General features: G+C 42.5%; 2 protein-coding genes across 8 annotated transcripts in view; both read left to right on the plus strand.

The window, feature by feature from the left end:
• zbtb7a (zinc finger and BTB domain containing 7a) overlaps positions 1-8,668 on the plus strand; it is a 29,062-nt gene extending 20,394 nt beyond the window's left edge. For all 3 annotated transcript variants that reach the window (XM_083767317.1, XM_083767318.1, XM_083767316.1), the window contains one exon: positions 205-8,668. In XM_083767317.1, the coding sequence (XP_083623443.1) occupies positions 205-637 (433 nt within the window). In that variant the 3' untranslated portion in view covers positions 638-8,668. The remainder of the gene's footprint in view (positions 1-204) is intronic.
• Positions 8,669-17,608: 8,940 nt separating this feature from the next.
• tcf3b (transcription factor 3b) overlaps positions 17,609-19,177 on the plus strand; it is a 29,852-nt gene continuing 28,283 nt past the window's right edge. For 3 of the 5 annotated variants that reach the window (XM_083767405.1, XM_083767407.1, XM_083767409.1), the window contains exon 1: positions 17,610-18,190. The gene's annotated coding sequence lies outside the window, so the exon portion shown is untranslated. Of the gene's footprint in view, positions 18,191-19,177 lie in introns of all 5 variants that reach the window. The other 2 variants (XM_083767406.1, XM_083767408.1) reach the window with 1 other exon arrangement.

Consider the following 19,177-nt stretch of genomic DNA (forward strand, 5'->3'; position numbering starts at 1 on the left):
AAACAACTAAAGCCTACATTGCATGTTAAGTTGTTAACCCATATGCATTGAATAATTTATTTATATTATTATTGTTATTGTGATTATGTAGTGGCTCTATGTTTATGAGTGATATCTACTACAGAGCAGTAATGTAAAGTATTTGTGTGGAGAGGTACTCGACATTCTTTTCAATGTAATCTTGTTTACTTTCTGTCCTCTCAGGCAGGACAAGCTCAAGGTTCACATGCGTAAGCATACGGGAGAGAAGCCTTACCTGTGTACGCAGTGTGGGGCTGCCTTCGCCCACAACTACGACCTGAAGAACCACATGCGCGTTCACACCGGCCTGCGTCCCTATCAGTGCTCCAGCTGCTTTAAGACTTTCGTCCGCTCGGATCACCTGCACCGCCACCTCAAGAAGGACGGATGCAACGGCATCCCGTCCCGCCGGGGCCGCAAGCCTCGGGTGCGAGAGCCCGGCCACCCGGAGGTCCCCCTCGGTCTGCTGGGCCACGGGGCCGTCCAGGGGCCCCGCGGCATCAAGGGCCGGCGGCGCTCGGAGGCAACTTCCGCTTCAGAGGTGGAGGGGGCTGTTGGGCCACATGCACACAGTCCTGAGCTGGAGGAGGAGAGGGCAGGGGAGCCGGGGCCCTGAGACTGCAGGGGTAAGGAGGACACTGCTGGACACGCCATAGTCACTCTGCACCGACCTGTGAGATGGGCCACAGAACAGAGGAGAACAAAAACAAAACACGCTAAGGCAAACTTTTAAAGAAAAAAAAAACACAACTAACTATTCCTCTATAAACCAAATCAGGGTGTCACAAAAATCTAATCTTTATGTTTCTTTCTCCATTTGCTTTAGGAAACAGAGTAGAGACACAAACACTCATGTCAGTTTGTCTGATTAAAAGAGCAAAGAACGCTTCAAATCACACACCCATGACGTCCACTTTCTGGGTCATTTTCCTTCCTTTGTAATCTTAGGGAGTTTTTGTACATTGGCATAACATGCTTGGGCAAATTGTGTACAGTAGATACAGAGCAACTCTGAGAAACTATGCAGTTTAATTTAGATTTATATTGGTCTTGTCCTCACAGCCTTCAAGCTCTAAGCAAGGTGTCTGTCAAGCGCCTTCTGGCTGCTGTACGGGTGAAACGAGGACAAATCCGCTGAGTGAAAACAACCCTTTTTCTATTCTTTTGCAGGTCTGAAATGTACAGTTACCATAGAAACAACATTGCCACATTATGGCATATGCAAGTCTAACTCTCACCACCACACAATTTTGATGCAACATTCTTTTCTCTAAATGCTCCAGAAAGAATCTGACAAGGGTTTGATTGAAGTGTTACTTACTCTATAAAAAAATATATATATATATATTTTAAGAATTTATGGTTCAACTTTTTAAGAAAAAAAAATGTTTTGCGTTGAGCCGTATCCATGTTTCTGGGGGCTCTTCTGATGCAGGGCTAGGGAAGATGAGGAGAGGAGGGTCTGTGTTTATAAAGCACTACCATCGTCAATGTATCTGTAAGCTTGGCTACGTTGCCTCTTATCCCTCACAACCCTGCGATTTCAGCATTTCTAATTCCCTTTTTGATTTGTCTTAATTTTTGTTGTTGTTAATGTCGTTTGTTCCTTTTTTTGAGTTGACTGCTTCGGGTACTTGACACTTTACAATTGTATACATTGTATATATACAGCAGATGGTGATATGACATTAGTCCCTTCTTAATGCTGAGGTATACTTACCAATCGGGTTTTTCCTCTTAGGCTTGATGTCATATTTCTCACAGAGTGAAGCTTTTGGGGTGAACGAAACAAACTGTATGAATGTTAGATAAGAAAACAAAAATACTGAATTGAGAAACCCAATCGGTCCTAAACTTAAACACTTGACATGCCCAAAGGATGCGGATATTGGATGAATGAATGTGCTTAGCTTCGTGCAGTTTTTCGGAATCTGTCCTTGTGTGACAAGACGCGGGTAGCATTTAACCAACAACAGGTTAAATGAATGGCAGGGAGCCTGGATGGAAGAATGATAAGAGTGGGAAGGAGAGATGAGCACCTTTTCTATGTTTGCACAGCTTTACTAAAGAAATCCAACTGAGTGAGGGGAAGGGGGTATATTTAAAGGAGGGAGTCTGGTGGCGGGACAGAATGCGCAAAGGTTTATGTATTGCGCTTATTCCAATCGTTTTTGCCCTAGGGACCACGAAACCATGAGGCAACCTGTGATGAAGAGAGCAATAAATACCTGTCCAAGTTGGGAGGCCAAATAAGAGCACAGCTGCAGCTGGTCGGTGGGGGAGGGGAATCCATGGAAGGGGAGGGGGATCTCACAATGTCTGTTGCATTCCAAAAAATAATCTCCCCCATGCACAGCCACGTTTCCAGGCAGGAGGGGATCAAATCAGGCCTTGTTTCCCTTCTCTCTCTCCCTCTGTAGTCCTCTAATGCCCCCAAACCAGCCTAGAGGGGATATTATTGTATTAGAACTGGGTGTTGCTGTGGGTAGGATGCCTGGCTGGTGCTGGCAGTTTTTTGTGTTATGTGTCTTTGTGCACATGCGTGCATGCGTACACACGAGCACAAACACACACACACACACACACACACACATGGGTGAGTATGTGTGCGTGGCAGCCAGGGTCCCTCTGGCCACATCATCATGATGTGAGTCAGCCACAGCCTGTTCAAACATGCACCCTGAACTGCCAGCCCAAATGCTGTTCCTCCACACACACACACACACACACACACACACACACACACACACACACACACACAGGGTCCAGGCATCCACCGAGAAAGACTAAACACCAGAGCCAGCAAGCTATGTGTGGACACTGGACATTGTCAGCGACTCCATACATCTGGATTTGCTAGTTCCTGTGTTATTGTAGTCCAAATCCACAGTTTTTCCAAACTAGAAAATTGAGCTCGTAGGTGAAGGAGAGAACTAAAAATGGAGTCCCCCCCCCCCCTCCCCACCATTGCTGCTGCAGTGCTGTAGTTCTGAGTATCAGTCCTTTGCACCTTAATTTGGAAAGTAGCAGGTTCTGAATGCACTTTGTTACTGAGAAGGGCACTTTTGTCAACGAAACGGGTACTTCGAAACATACCAGTGGAGGACGACATCAAACCCATCCTAGGAGGTGACATTGATCACCTTCACTGGTTTTGTTCAGGTTTTGATGACAAGCTGCCAAAAAAATACAGATCTCTAAAAGAGAAGTCGGGTGGGTTCAGAAACGAATATGATGGGCTTTGTGACCTTAAATGCTTAAAAAGACAAAAATTAACCCATGTAACTGATTGCACTTGAAGTTAGTTGGTAACAAAAATATATATAGATTTCTCTATATGTCTTAATGCAGAGCAAGGCGATGGAGGAAGGAGAGGGGCAAAGGAGAGAAGGCACTTGTGTGCCTGCACATTGGTGGGTGGATGCATACATGTCTGAGTGCATGCATGCATATGTTGCTGACTGTCAGGCGGAGGGTCTCAGAACAAGCCTGGATAAACAAACTTTGTATGTAGCCCATCTGGTCACCAGCTCTTCTCATAACTACACATAATTATTTTCAGAGGATCCAGACCTCAGTGGCAATATTTACACAGGACAACAAATATACTGGATGTTAGAACAACAGACTTGGCTATTGTCGGTTTCGGTTGTGGCATTCTAGTAGTTTATACTGGAATGACTGTTATTGCCGATCTGTTATTTCCTACAAGCAACACTGTGGTGTGATAAATCAATGGTTTTTTAGATGTTTGCATAACTCTTGATGCTATATCTTTATCGGTTTCTGGTTAGACCTCACCTTTATTCTTCATTTCGGCTACTCCATTATGCTAAACAGCTGATTGATTTGTACTGTTTGACTCATAACAGTAGTGAGCTGTGTAAGTTGATGATATACCTGGTCCTGTATATGGACAAACACAAAAGCCACGTTTTAGGCGTGGGCAACAAAATGTCCTGGGATGTGTCACGTAACAAACAGATAACATATTTTCAAATGAAACAAATTGTCGACAAAGCATAAATCATGCTTAAAGATGAGAGGAGCTTTTGGCAGTGTGGTATATTGTATTGACTACTGAAACTAATTTTGCATTAATGGGTCTGCTAAGCCTCCTGCGCCATACCGTTATTTCTACAAAGTTTCGACTTTGTCTCACTTATTTGTTTACCAGCCAAAGCTTCCAAAGTTTAAGTAGAGGGAAAGCCCTCTATGATTGTCCTGTAGACTAGACGTACAGTATATTGAAGGCAGACTGAGACTCTCTGACCAGGCCAAACACCAATGTCCTCCTGAAAAAATTATGCAGAAAAGTGTGTGGAATCATACAGACATTTACTTGAGTTCACGTTTTCTATTGCTGTTTGTTTTTTTCCTTATGGACTTTAGACTCAGAGGTTAATAGATGTAATAGCTTATACTTTGTGTCCATCTTTGTTCTCTTTTTTTTCTCTGTAAAAGGTGTCGTGCTACAGCTAAATTTTTCTAACTAATTTACATGGCTGCGAGTGTGCGTGCGTGTCTGTGTGTGTGGGTTGGGGTTATAGTTTTGGGTTGTGGTGCCAGGAGGGTGGGGTAACTAAAGAGGTAGGGTATGGGGTGTTTTGGGTGGGGTTATGGATATAAAGCCTGATAGCACTGGAAGGAGTGCTTTAGCTGAGACAGCAAGAGTTTGCACTAAAGTTAAATGTCCTTGTCCTGCTTGTGGGAGAAGGGCAGGAGACCTCAGAACGGCCTGCGAGTTTCCATGAGCACAGAGCAGTGCATAATATACTCAATGGTCCAACACAGTGTCCATCCAACCCCTCAACAGATATAATCATAGTCAGAGTAATATACAAACGTCCAACAACCGCAGATACCAAAGGAGAGAGTCAGAAAAAAAGCTTGACTTATATTAAAGTCATTGCACATTTTAAGCTACCAGTCTTTTGTTGGATTAATGGAATTTATATATGTTCAAATCTGAAGGCTCTTAGAAAGAGGTTTTGGATGTACTGTATGTTTTTGTGGTTACTAGCGGCAGTATGACAACAGCAAATTTGACATTTGCTCTTCTCATTAAGAAATGTTCAAAAAGTCTAGGCCATAGTTGAAATACATAATATGCCTTTGGGAGGTAAGGCCTTCCCAAAAAACATTCTGAACATTGTTTGTCCTGGTCCGATGGCTCAAATGTATTCAGAGTGGCTATCTAGCATACATTTAAATTTTAATTCTTCAATTTAGTAATCAGATTTTTTTCCCTGTCTCCATTGAACATAGATCAGTAATGAATTAGACTTGGTACTATTGGGGAAAACGCTAAATATGTTTTTGTCTTTTGTAAAATACAAGTAGTTTAGATTAACGCTTTAATGGTTTAATTTCTAAATTGATTTAATTGAATAAAAATGTACCCTCACCCAAGTGGACATTGTAGGCTACAGTATGAAAGAATGTTCTCTGGGACTTTTGTGGCCTTGTCTGAGGACTTGAGCATAATTTATACTTTGTATAGATTAAACAAACTATACATCTTATAAATTAGGCTTGATGCTTATTTTTATGGGTCCAGACATTGAGTTGCAGTCTGGGGCTGGGGCTCATTCCCACCAAGTGGATATTATAATAGGGTCATAATGTGCCTTAATTGCACACAGGTGAACAACGCTGTCAGTCTCCTGTATTTTCCTGCATGAAACAACATTGAAAATTCAACTATGTCCATAATTTGAGATCATATCCTAAAAGTCGGCAGTGACTTAATGCTGAACTCTGTCCGGTTGTCCTTAATTTTAAATGCATCTGAAATTGATCAACAGTCTACCAGTTCAGAACTATGTCTCTATATGGCTCCACGAGTGGTATCTGTCTTAGCCTCAGCCCCAGACCCATGGTTACTCTGACACAGGCTACACTGAGATGGTCTTAAAGCCTTGTGGCTACCGCTTTTGTTTGTTTGTTTGTTTCTCCCAAATTGTCCATGTCTTAATCTGTATCAAAAATTTGGAAGTGAAACTTTGAAGGCCATAAAAAAAAGATGACCAACAACAATAACTTTGTGAATAATTACAAGAATGAGGACTTTGTAATGGCTGTTATATGATGATGCTGATGGTGGTGGTGGCGGCAGAGAAGGGAGAGACTTGTTTGCTTTGCCTTGGCATTTTGATGCACACCTGAAATCTTTGTATTTTCCATCAGGCGCTCAATGCACAGCAGGCTGAGCGTGGCATATGCGATACGGCACCATGCACAGCATGGCTCTGGCACTCGACAGCCCTGGGTCCTTCACAAAGGCAGGTTGCAGTCTGTTAGCCACTCTCAGCCCAATGGGAACAGTTTGCACTTGGAGTCTTTCTCTGTCTCTTGGGGGTATAATGGTTTGCACAAAGATGGGAGGAGCTGGGGTGGGAGTGTTAGGGCGGACATACTGTACGGTACAGAAGAAGAGATTTTCATGGGTGACCTGAGAGATCCATGTTTCATAGGAGTGATGGTGTGGGAAAATTACAAACCTTGAAATACAATGGAGCTCTTCACAGATCTCACAATGAGGGAATTGCAACATGGGTTTATGTTATTGAGTTGTTTTCTGTCCATGCAAGTACACCGACATTTAACATTTAAAGGTCCCGGGAAGTTAAAAGTAGGAACAATTTCCTCATTGTAAAGTGACTGTGACCAGCCCATTACGCCATCTAATATTGATCCAGTGAACCGTTTGGTGGAGGGAAGCTAGGGAATTGGTTCTAATAGTCAAGTTTGTAATATTTCCAAAAGTATCCCGGATGGAAAAGCACAGAGAGGGGTGGAAGTTATGTTGCCTTTTCCTACTTCCTCCCTCATTCTTACCCCCTTTACTGCTGACTGGCTTTTGATCAAAGATCATGCACTCAGCAGGGGGATTTTAGAAGAGGTGGTTATGGCCATGGTATGGGATTCTTTTTCTTTGCTTTTTTGCAGTCACCCCATAACAATTTAGAATACATTCCATAAGTTCATACGGTGATTCACAATTTGCAAACGTGGCAGATTCAAAGGCGTTTTGAAGACGCCAGGAGGAGAACAATCACCATTTTGCAGTTTGTTTATTTTAAGTCTTTCTATCTTCCAAATGCCCCTGAAATGTACAAGAGGGACAAAGAGACATGTTGACAGCAAGGGGTAAAATCCTCAGTGTAAATGTATGTGTACAAAATTAATGTTGGTTTGGTTTCTTTTGTACACTCTTTCTTTTGTACGCCCAAACCACACCGGTAGGGACTCCTTGGGACTGAACTGTTTTAAGGTCATCCTTAACCTGTGGATGACCTTACAAACAGTCTCGTCCCGTCTCGATCCTTTGGTGTGGTTTGGGCTTTAGAGTTATACATGATAAATTAGCACCAGTGATTTTATGTGTTAGCATTTGGCTAGCCAACTGCCCCTTTCAGCTTCTGTGATTGTAACAAAGCACTTTGCGAAAAGGCCATCCCAAATTGTGTGTGCTATGGTTGTCACTACTGTTATTTTGTTGTTCTTGTCAATGTTTGGGGATTTTTTTCTTTTTCATTACAGATGATTATTTAAATGCAAAAAAGAAAATGCAATGAAAATGGGGGAAAAGGAAAAACTTGAATATTTGACATTTGGATTGAAGTTTGTCAATGCTGCCGCCCCATCAGGACATGAGACAAAGAAAGTCTCCAGTTTACCACCACCTTATTTCTGTTCTATCCAGCTGGTTGCATACTTACACTATGGAGTTTATAGGACCTGAGACTTCGCCTTATCCTCTCTCCATTTACAATCTCAGATCTCATTGGGAGAAAGGTCTTTGGATCTAATTTTGGGAGAATTTATTTCTTGTACAGAAACCTATGTAACAGTTGCAAAGCTTTCAGAGAAGGCTAGCTGTGCTGAATGTTAAACTTGCAGTGTTGTATCCACTGCAGAATCTGTCGTTGTCTGCTATAATACCCTGTCTATTGTAAAAGTAAATGACTGGATCTGGTATCCACACAGTACAGAAATACATTTGAAAGAGAGCTGAAATGACCAAATGACCATCATGCAGTTTTGCGAAACTGCACAGTTTGTCCCGGGCCGTGACATCTAATGTCAAATCAAGATTTTTACAGTAGAATAACGGAGATAATTCAAGTGTTGATCAAGAAAATATACCTACAGTAAATCTATAGCTCAGTAAATGGTTTAAACTCGGGACAAGAAAGAGATAGGCTATTATTTATAATAGATTGATTTGTTACTGTGATTATTGAGATAATCCTTTACAGCAGTTTGAAACGTTCCTGGGGTAGATTATGGGGATGGCAGAAAATGTCCTGTCACTCAGGCCTGGATGTTAATGAACCCCTTTCTCTTCACAGAGGTTGTTTTTACTTGCATAGCAGTATGTGTTGGACGCCGCAGGGGGTATATAGGTGATTTTTGAGGAATTTGCACTTTTTGGCGATAAGAAAAATTGTATTGTATATGAGACCACTAAATCCACACAGTCTAAAAACCATATAATTCCATTTTGTTTCAGTTTTGTTTTTAGTTATTTTTTTTTCTCTTTTGTTTCCCTTTTTTAATATATCCAAAAATGTCTGGCATCTGGTTGTCTGGTTTAAAGAATACAAGATCTTTCTATTAAAAAAAAACTATGGTTTCAATGTTTTGCGTGTATGTATGATCCTGATTTCATCCCGATGTCCTACACATAATGCATCATACACTTAATGTCACTAATGTGAATTGTTAAGTGATGCTTTTATTTCAAAAGTACTTTTTTTTAATGTAGGCTATTGTAAATTACACAATATGTTGACCTTGTCCGAAGATCATTAAGATTGAAACAGCCTTTTCAGCAAAGGCTTCCCCATAATATGGAATGCATGCTGGGGTTTAAGAGGTTAAGAGTAGACACATTAAACTGGCTCTGGACTGCTGGCCCTGCGGTCTGTGGCTGTGCACCTAGGCTCCAATGTAGCCTGACAGCGTGTTGTGGGATTGAGTCCCGATGCTAAGCGTCACTCCCAAAAATACATTTATATTAAACCAGTGCTTCTCAAACATTTTCATGTCAAATTGATAGTGTATGTATTTGGCCGTGGACCCCCAACTAAGATATTGTGCCAATAAAACATTTTTTCCCCCTAAATTATTCCACTTTTTGATTCTATTACAAGCTCACAACATGCTGCGTCCCCAACTTGTAGATCGGTGATTTTCGAAGTATAAAATAGGGTGTTAAACTAAATTAACTAATTTTGCTGGGGACTCTCTGAACCCCCACACTTTAAGAACCACTGAATTAAAACCAAGTTATAACCTCTGTTTTTCTTTTAAGGTTTTGTGAATTTACAAATTGCTTCTACAAATTTCCCAGAAGGTGGCAGTATTATCCCTGCTTTGAACTATTCCAGCATGAAATAATCCCTGTGGTGCTGCCAGCCACACATCACTGCTCCCTCCCTCTCTCTCTCTCTCTCTCTCTCTCTCTCTCTCTCTTTTTCTCACACACGCTCCCTCCCTGCCTCCCTCCCTCTCTCATTCACACATGCACCACAGCACAGACTAACTTGCTGTTTTACATCTTGTCAGATACCGGTACATAAAAATGGACACAAATGCAATCATGCTTAAAATTCAACTCATATCTCCCACCAAGATAAACCCACCGTCACATCAAGCACATTCTGTTCGCAAATACATTGTGCTTTGAGCTGGAAGTAGGCCTACTTCAGTAGCCTAGTATATAGCTACTGTGCTCCCGACAATCACTTTGCTCTTTTTATGTGAAAGAACCAAATTGAATGTCATCTTTGCATTGCATATATGCCCATATATATTTTATGTCTGTTGGTGTCAGACCACATGTGTGGTGATCCCCTTTCCTCAGATTCCTCCCAGAAGTCTTGACTGCAACCACAGGCCTGTTTGTCACCCTGTCTTCCTGTTTGTCTCAGAAAGTCTGTCTCCCTCAGGCCGTCCTGCAGGGTGACAGAGGTCATGGAACAGCTCATTAACCTCACCCCAACAGCCCACGTATTGCTCCAGGCCTTGCCTACACACACACGCGCGCACACACACACACACACACACACACACACACACACACATGCACAGTGCACACATTTTATAATGCTCCACTAATAGCAGTCAACTTAAGCTCATTGCATGAGCAGCACGTTTTGGTAGATACAACATAAGATTAGGTGGAGAAGTGTGTGTGTGTGTGTGTGTCGCGTGCTGTGTGTGCATATTCACTAATCACTACTACCATGGCATTAATAATGTTTGTAATGTTTGTATTGGCACTGGGTGAAAAGAAAACTGGGTTACAAAATCGTGGGATAAAATTTAGTAAAAAATAAATAATAATAATGTTTGTATGCCCTTTCAAGCGTCTACACGTACCTATAGGACCATCTGACATTCCCATAGATTGTGTAGGGAAATGAATCAGCATTTTGCCATTCTTGAAAAAAACCCTAATGTTAAAACAATGCCTCTCCGTATATTAGGGCACGGGCCGCAAAGCATATTTATTAAAATCCATTCATGTCAAACCTGTTGGCCAGATGTCTTGAGGCTCCAAGTCATTAATTCCTATGTTTGTAAGGTACCTAAAACACAGTGGGATATGATGTTATTTTCCATGTACATGCCCCATTGTTGCAGTCAAAACATATTGGATAAGAGGAACGGCGGCACTTCAGGGGCTGGGAGATGCCTGGGAGCTGTTGTCTGATGTCTCTGGTGGCATTATTCCCTTTGTGTGTGTGTGTGTGTGTGTGTGTGTGTGTGTGTGTGTGTGTGTGTGTGTGTGTGTGTGTGTGTGTGTGTGTGTGTGTGTGTGTGTGTGTGTGTGTGTGTGTGTGTGTGTGTGTGTGTGTGTGTGTGTGTGTGTGTGTGTGTGTGTGTGTGTGTGTGTGTGTGTGTGTGTGTGTGTGCGTGCGTGCGTGCGTGCGTGCGTGCGTGCGTGCGTGCGTGTGTGTCTCTCTGATGTGGTCGTGCACCTGTTTACTCGTGTTTGACAATGCTATGTGGCTTATATGTGAAAGCATGGGTTTATATTGTATGTAGATGCACAAACATGCACATCATAGTCGTTTTCATCGATTTTAAACAAGCTACGTATGGAGATGGGTTATAATGTAAGGCAAAAGGGGGAGACACACACAGACACACACACTAGCCTCGTTTTCCCTGGTACACACCTTCCTCTGGGGATATAAAAATGCCCCTGCCTCCACAAGCTGCGAGACATGATAGTTTCATCCAAACTAGCTACCGTCCTCAATAAACACACGTGAGCGACTCTCTGCGGCATACATTTCTAGCGCTCTCTTGGGGTGTATTTTGTTCAGATCAGGTGTCTAAACTACTCAATATGACAATAATTAAGCAGTGTTGAAGACATGTGTTCTTTCTTATGGTGATAAGGGACATTGACCTCTAACCCATGCACCCCTGTAGCCCCACCCTGCATGTATCCCACACCCAGCCCTGCCTCTCCCTGTCCCCTGTCCAACTCCCACCAGGAAGGGGAGAGAGGGGACGGGAGAGGCTTGGAGCCTAGCCTCTGGCCATCCCTCAGCCTCCCTGGAGAACGGAGGACCGAGGTACCTTTAAACCACTGCGGCAAAAACACTACCAAAACCCTGCAGTCATTAATATGCAAAAATGCAAATGAGTAGGTAATTAAGAGCTGGAGCTCTCTGGAGGCTCTTTGATTGCTAATGAATTCTAATCTGCAAAGAAAGGGGGGAGGGGAGGAGAAAAAGAGATGAAAGAAATAAGGGAAAACAACGAAAAAAGCCTCACCCTAAATTTTTGTCATAGCCGTAAGTTTGTGTGCCAGAGATGTGGGTTTGATGTAAATTGTTAGCAGTCTCGTTTTTTAAACAATACTGTAGTGACACAACGGAGTGCAATCTTCAAAATGGGGATAGGTTTGTTGCATTTCCAAATTTTCCATTCACTACAAGCTTATTAAGAAATGACTCAAGATCTAAAAATGTGTTTTATCAATTGGCAGAGATTACTTTGAATTGCACACAGCCAATTAGATGACAGACTCTTCTGACCTGTGCCTGCCAAAGTAAAAAGGGAGATATAAGACATCAGATATTATAACAGTACGTGCTTTGCTGCAGTAGCAGCTGTACTGTGGAGTAAAAGGAGATGTCATTTCATCACTTCTGCTAGCAATAACACATCCCCACTTCCACTCACACAACACAACACAACTCATTCACTCTCTCTCTCTCTCTCTCTCACACACACACACACACACACACACACACACACACACACACACACACACACACACACACACACACACACACACACACACACACACACACACACACACACACACTGCTGTTATTGTTGTTCCAGTGCTCCCACGACACCAACAATCTCTGTCTCCCTCCCCCACACACGCTCACATCTATCTCCCTTTCACTCTCCAACCCCCCCCCCCCCCTGTCCTGGGCAGCCCTGACATGCCTACTTCAATTGATTTAGAGTCAATTCAGTTCCTGATCTGATTGTTATCATATGACTTTCTGCACACCTCCCACTCGATATGAGACAACTGTATTATTTTCACACTGAATGTCAAGAGATAGACATCTAAAATAGGAAAAGATTTTTCGACTTTGCCAGGAATAGCCCTTCCCTCTCCACCACCCCGCTTCCTCTGTTGTTTTACTTCATCTCTCAACAAGACATTCTGCCTCCTAAGTCATGTTTCCAGACCCCTACCCCTACCCCCTTTCTCTTTTCTTTTTTCAGCTACCTTCATAGACCAATTTCTCCTGTCTTTCCCCCCCAATTGCTCTTCCTCGGGCATGCGGTGTGGTCGGTCCTGAGGTAAACAGGAAGCTGATGTCCTGTTCAGAGTACCTGAAGCATGTGTGGCAGAAACAGGGGCAACCCGTGGAACTGCAGTGCTCAATAATGGGATTCCAAGATGGCAGGGAGGGGCCCCCGTAAAACCACAAGAGAGAACAGGGCCAGGCAGTGTCCAGGAAAACCTGTGTGAAATGAGTCCACAGGGAGGGCTAAAGGATTCTTGATGTAGTTTTCTTTCCCTTCATAAATAGATTGGTGATCATGGTGTTTGTTGTGAGGTACAGTGTTGTGTTCAGTCTAGCCCTGAAATGTTTTGGTTGGATTAATGTCATGGTCAATTCTTCAAACTCATTATTTCTTCTGGGATAAGGGGAAGAGAAATTATTGTTTTTCTTTTTCTTTTTGCTAAAGATGTTGCATTTGTGTGTAGTGAATGCTGGGATCTCTGTGTCCCTGTAGCTATCAACTGTTTTCCAGACATGTGAGTTCAAGAAGGTGTGTTGTCTTTTTGCCATTCCATAACAATTGTACTCTGCGGTGGATGTTTTCTGAGCCCATGTTTTTGTTGCAATAGGTTAGCCTATAACCTTGTGGATTACAGCCTTGTTTAGATCACTCGCTCCACTCTCCATCGCATTTTGCTGTCGTCTAATAAGTTGGAGACAGTCCGAGTTTGGGTGTTTCTGCCAGGCGCGCTGTAATAGGGGAAGAAGCCTGACGGGAGTCAGTTTATCATGAGCACGAAGAGCACAACAGATAGATCCCCCCTGTCTCCTCCCCTTCAGCACAGACCGACTCAGAGCATGGGCGCTCAGCCAACACTATCAATCTATCCGGCACTACCCCCAACCTCTAACTCTTGGCTTCCAAAGGGGCATGGAATGAATCATACCACAACTACGTGAAGCTTTTATGCTTTTAACGTACATTCGATGTGAGTGAAAGTCAGTTTGGTTGTTTCTCCATTAATGACATTCTTGCAAGTGGCTGTCATAATAAGCCAGTAACAAGTTGCAGTGTTTGGGAGGAGCTGGGGGTTTGAGAGGGGGGTTTGTCGGTCTTGGCCTAGTTTTCTTCTCTGATCAGAAACCTATGTACCTCTGCCCTTCCCCCACCCAACCCAAACCTAAGCTTTTGCCATTACTGGCAATTGGCTGAGAGCAGGCTCAATATGGAAAGAGGTGAGCGAACCTTGCCTTGCCGGCACAGAGCTGTGTATGTGTGTAGGTAGGTGGTGGTGGTGGTGGTGGTGGAGGGGGGGTGTAGCATATAGGCCTGTGTGTGTGTGTGTGTGTGTGTGTGTGTGTGTGTGTGTGTGTGTGTGAGGCAGGTGGTTGTCGGGGTACATAGGCCTGCGTGCGTGTGTGCATGCATGTGTGTGTTTGTGTGTGCGCACGAGCGCGCGCATGTGTGTGCGCGTGATTTAACCTGGGGATGTGATGTGGTTTGGCTTGCATGGCTGGCTTCCTATACACCGAGCAGGATGGAATAGACAGCTCAGGGTTTAGTACAAAGAAGTAGCTATAGGAATCAGGTAGACAGATAGGATGGCTAACCCATCACACTTTGTTAAGTCATGTTCAATATCTACAATCTTAACACTTACATTGTTGGCGGTACAGAATACAGGGAGACAAATATTATGACATATGTTTTGCATCAGCATCGTCCCCCTACAACAAAGCATTCTTCTCATTTAGGCCAGGGCTGATTGAAAAAGATTAACGCTGGATTAAATAATTAGCACATATTAGTACATGCTGTTATTATGTGAATGTATGTGATTGTAAAGATCTCCAACGATAAATATTTCATTAATATGCACAAATATATGACCGATTAGCACCAATGTGCCAAACATATGCTAATTTTCCATGTGCATCTGTCGTTAATTACAGAATTGAAGCGGGAATAGCTTGAAGGAAGCTACGAGGGCATATGCAGAATCCAACCCATTGCACATACTGTCCATTGTACTGTGGATGCATTCTTAGATTACTGAGAGATTTTTTTGATTCTTTTTAAGGTTAATGTTTGTTTTGTTTTTTTTGCCTCATGATGTATAATATCATGATGTGGGAGACACATGGCAATTTACCCATTGTCCAGTGCATATAATCAGTTCACATATTAAATTTAGGTTTCCCTAAATACTCCCTCCTGTCTGTCTTGTTTTTTAAACAGTCTTTTTGAAACAGCAAAACATTTTATTTAGATTGTTAATTGCCAACTTTTATTTTAAATCTACCATATTATGGACACAGGCCTATTAAGCCAAGATGTGTCCAGAGACAATCGATTGCAACTGGCAAATCCATTTTTTACGCCGAACTTCCTGCCATTTAACCTCGCCTCATTCAGTCAGTGCATTCTGTGTTCCTTTAATTGGTGATTCTCTGTTATTTCTTTTTCTTCTCATTCTTCTGCTACCCCCTCCCTCTCTTCAGCCTCACTGCCCTTGTACATGCTCTCCATGTCAGACCCAGCTGTTACTACAAACTACTTGGAGGGCTTACAAGCCTCATTGCTAATACTGACAACAGCAGTATTCTTACTCAGGGCCCCGACGACGTCTATAGTCTATACTGGAAAAAGTAGGAGCGATTTTTCTCTCTCTCCTGGAAATTCATTTCCCAAACAGATGTTTCCATCTGTTCCAATATAATCTCTTGATTAATACATTTCCCAAATGAAAGGATTCGAAATCGGCGAATAACTCAAAATGCCATTTCTCTCATAGCTCACATTATTATGTGATTCTGTCTCTGCTGCTATCTTTTCTTTTTGGGGAGGATTCAGTACAGGCTGTAGGCCTGTGGGTTGTGTGTGTGTGTGTGTGTGTGTGTGTGTGTGTGCGTGTGCGCGTGTGCGCGGATGCATGCATGCATATACTGTGTGGTGTGTTTGTAAAGGTATTTATGGTCCATATGTGTGCTTGTTCCAAGCAGTAACCCCATTACATTCCAAAGATGGTCCACGAGACTAATTAATTTTCAGTGTTCAGGCTTTTTCTACACCCAGGGGAGACTCATTGGATTATTTACCTATATGTCCTATTGACAGCCCTAGTAACTTCTGCAAACAGACAGATTGAGGCATTAGACCAGGAATTATAATACTGTTAGCATACATTTGCATTTTCAGCGGCCCCGTTTTTTACGTAAGCAATATAGGCACGTATTATCCATGCTCCTACACTCCTACAGTGATTCGAATATTTTTCTGATGATATCCACCGGTTGATGCTACAACGTAGTCATAGGCCTACGTGTAAGATGGGTTTCAACCAAATATCAGCAGTAAATTGTTTTTTCCTTAACACATTTTAAATGCTCTAATCAGATTGTAAACAGACAATGGTACTCCATTGCAAAGTTTGCCCTCAGATTCACAACAGCAGCTGTCTCTAACACCCACATACAATTTTCAGGTATTGTGTCATTATGTCATGTGAGACATTTCACATGTTTGCGGTGAATGAGAGAATACTTTTCTCTGGAAATGTCTTGATTGATTGAAAATTGTATTCACAGTATGTAGAATGGGCACATTTCAAAAGAAAGCACAAAGTCAATACAAAAACTGCTGCGAGGATAAAACCATGGAAAGCATTAAGACTTGGTTACATCAGGGTCCTCTTGCTGATCTAAAAGTATACTATTGCAGAGTGGATCATATAATGGTCATAATTTACCCTAAATGTATTTCAATTTCCACGTCTATGACAGGTTTATCAAAGTTTTTTCTCCCTGTATAAGCTCATGCTAATACTATTGCCAAGTTCCTGATGACCATCAACTATGACCCCCCCACCCCCTCCCCCGCAATTTTAACTGTTCTTTCTTTCACTATATTTCTCTCTCCCTTCACTCTGTGTCACCTCCTCCTCTCTCCCCTCCCCCTACATTCATGCTCTCTGTTATGATCCCCTACTCTGTGATCCTATACTCCTTCCATTCCCTCCTATCCACTCAGTCTGCACTGGAACAGGAACAGTTACTGGGGATACCTTGGTTTTATGTTTCTGGGATAAAAAGACGAGGAAAAAGGTAATGTAAGCGGACATGTTCCATCCTTTTAGCATCAGGAGAGGTTTAGCATAACATTGTACTCCTAGATTTACTTTTTAATTTATAAATGTAATATTCTTGTGCTTGAAACTTTCTCTTGTCAAAAGAGGGTATAACGGAAGCAACATGTGTACATTTACTCTAGGCACGGTTGGCATTTGGTAAATTCCAATGGATTATAGCCTACAGTAGCATGTTTCGTGTTTTTCCCAATATATTTTCTTTTGGGCTATATAATACTGGACTTTGAATGAAGACCATACCGGTGTAAACAGGGGCCCTTTTGTAATATGCAGCAAGCTCATGATCTATTATTCTAAACCCCAACATAAGGAAATAATAATAGCACTGTTATGCCATTGTAATAGTTGGTTAAACAAAAAATAAAAATGTGTAGTTGCAGCAAATCACTAAATAAAACGGTGGAGCGTTGTGTTGGCCACGTTCATAATAACAGCAAAGGAGGTCTCAGCAACCAAAGCAATAAAATGATGTCAGCGCATAGCCCCCCCTCAGCCAGCCACCCTCCCCGAGCACACAGGGAAAGTGAGCGTCAAGAAGAGGGAGGGTCCATCTGCACACGCCCATTGGTCCGTGCGCCTGCCCGTCAACTATATCTGCCTTCTCATTCGCCGGACTCCCTCGGATTTATCGTTCCATCTCGCCAAGCTGCTGTGTAATCGCAGCTAACTTTCTTGCTGTAACTTTCCGCCGGACAACATAGTGCTGTACTAGTGCCCGTATTTTGAAGCGAGGGGTTCGGGCGGAGAAAGACGGAGCTTTAACGTCGGAACGTTTACCGATTTCGGCCTCGGCGATTATTCGAGGTACATTTTCCTTACCTTCTTGCGAAAACAGCCCCGTCCCTCAAAGGCGTTTGAAATTGGACACCGCTTGGCTTTGAGGCCCTCACTTTTTGTGGCGGAGGGATACGTTGTTGCGTCTGACAATGTGGACGGAGGTGGTGAAGATGTCTACTAGAAGAATGAAATCATCTCAATTGTAACAACAAAAAGGAAAGACGCGAGATTAGTAACTATAATAGAATTGTTTGCACGTAGACTTGGTTACATTGTATCGAACACGTGGGCGCTGTGCGAAAATCAGGGTGTTTTAGTGGCGAAAAGGAAAGACATCCACGGCGATCCAATGCGTTTCATACACTGAGGTCGAAATTCTCCCGAAGTTTTATGTTTTTTCCCTTGCCGAGTCTCTGCCTTTCTTTTTTTTACTGTTGGATACCAGACGTTTGAAGAGGAAAGGTAATTACTCCCATTTCGCTCACGTATTTTAGGCACATTGCATGTAATGTTTCATAAGGTTATATTGTAGTGCCTGCAAATTTTAGAAAAGTTTTGGGAATGTGTGGTTAAAGCGGGGGATGCAAGTTTTTGTCTGGTTTGAGGTGGCGAGCCAAGTGTGTGATGGTCTCCGCATCGACCACGAAGAAGAGGAAATTACTCCTTTGTTCTACAAAAAACACTCCGCTAAACGTTGCTTCTCTACAAGAAGCCGCACTTAGATTTTTCTTTTTCTTTCTTTGTGTCCTTTCCACTCGCCCAATGACCAGAACAATAGCAACAATGTAGGAATATGAAATCATTTGTAATGTTGACCATTTTGAAGTTTCAGTTGTGCGTTAATTTTCGCTACACCACCAACAAACTTTATTGTCTTATATAAGAAAAAAAACCCATTGGATATCTTTTAAGAATCCCTTTATGGGACTGCCTGCTCACGGGCGAGACTTTATTTTATTGCACATTTGGCAGGAAATTCCTTATTCCCCCCAACCCCCACCGCCTGAACTCCCTCATAATGCACAACTTGAACCCTAAAATCCCGAAAGGAGACGTAACATTTGTTGGTTGCTGAAGTTGGAAACATTGTTTCCTTTTTATATATACTCGGGGGAACAGCACGTGTATTTACAAGCACGATTGTTTGTTTTGACCATGTTAGTTAGCAGATATTGTTGGTTCCCTTTTGACAACACGAGGACAATTTAGGGACTAGTTCAAAACACAATAGTGCTGGGTTAGTTGTCAGTAGGCTATGCTCATGGTCCTGGATGTGGCCTAGTCAATAGTTGACCATGTAGTCATGTTTACACCGTGTATCAGCATTATGTTTACGTACATCGTTTAATTCCACACATGGGAAGTAGTGAGGCACATTTGCTTATGTTTTAGATGCAAATACATAACATTTGTGTCTTTTGTAGTATAATTTGTAACAACTGTTGACTG

The sequence above is a fragment of the Protomyctophum parallelum genome (genome assembly GCF_964188405.1).
Source record: "Protomyctophum parallelum genome assembly, chromosome: 6".
NCBI classification, from domain to species: Eukaryota; Metazoa; Chordata; class Actinopteri; order Myctophiformes; family Myctophidae; genus Protomyctophum; species Protomyctophum parallelum.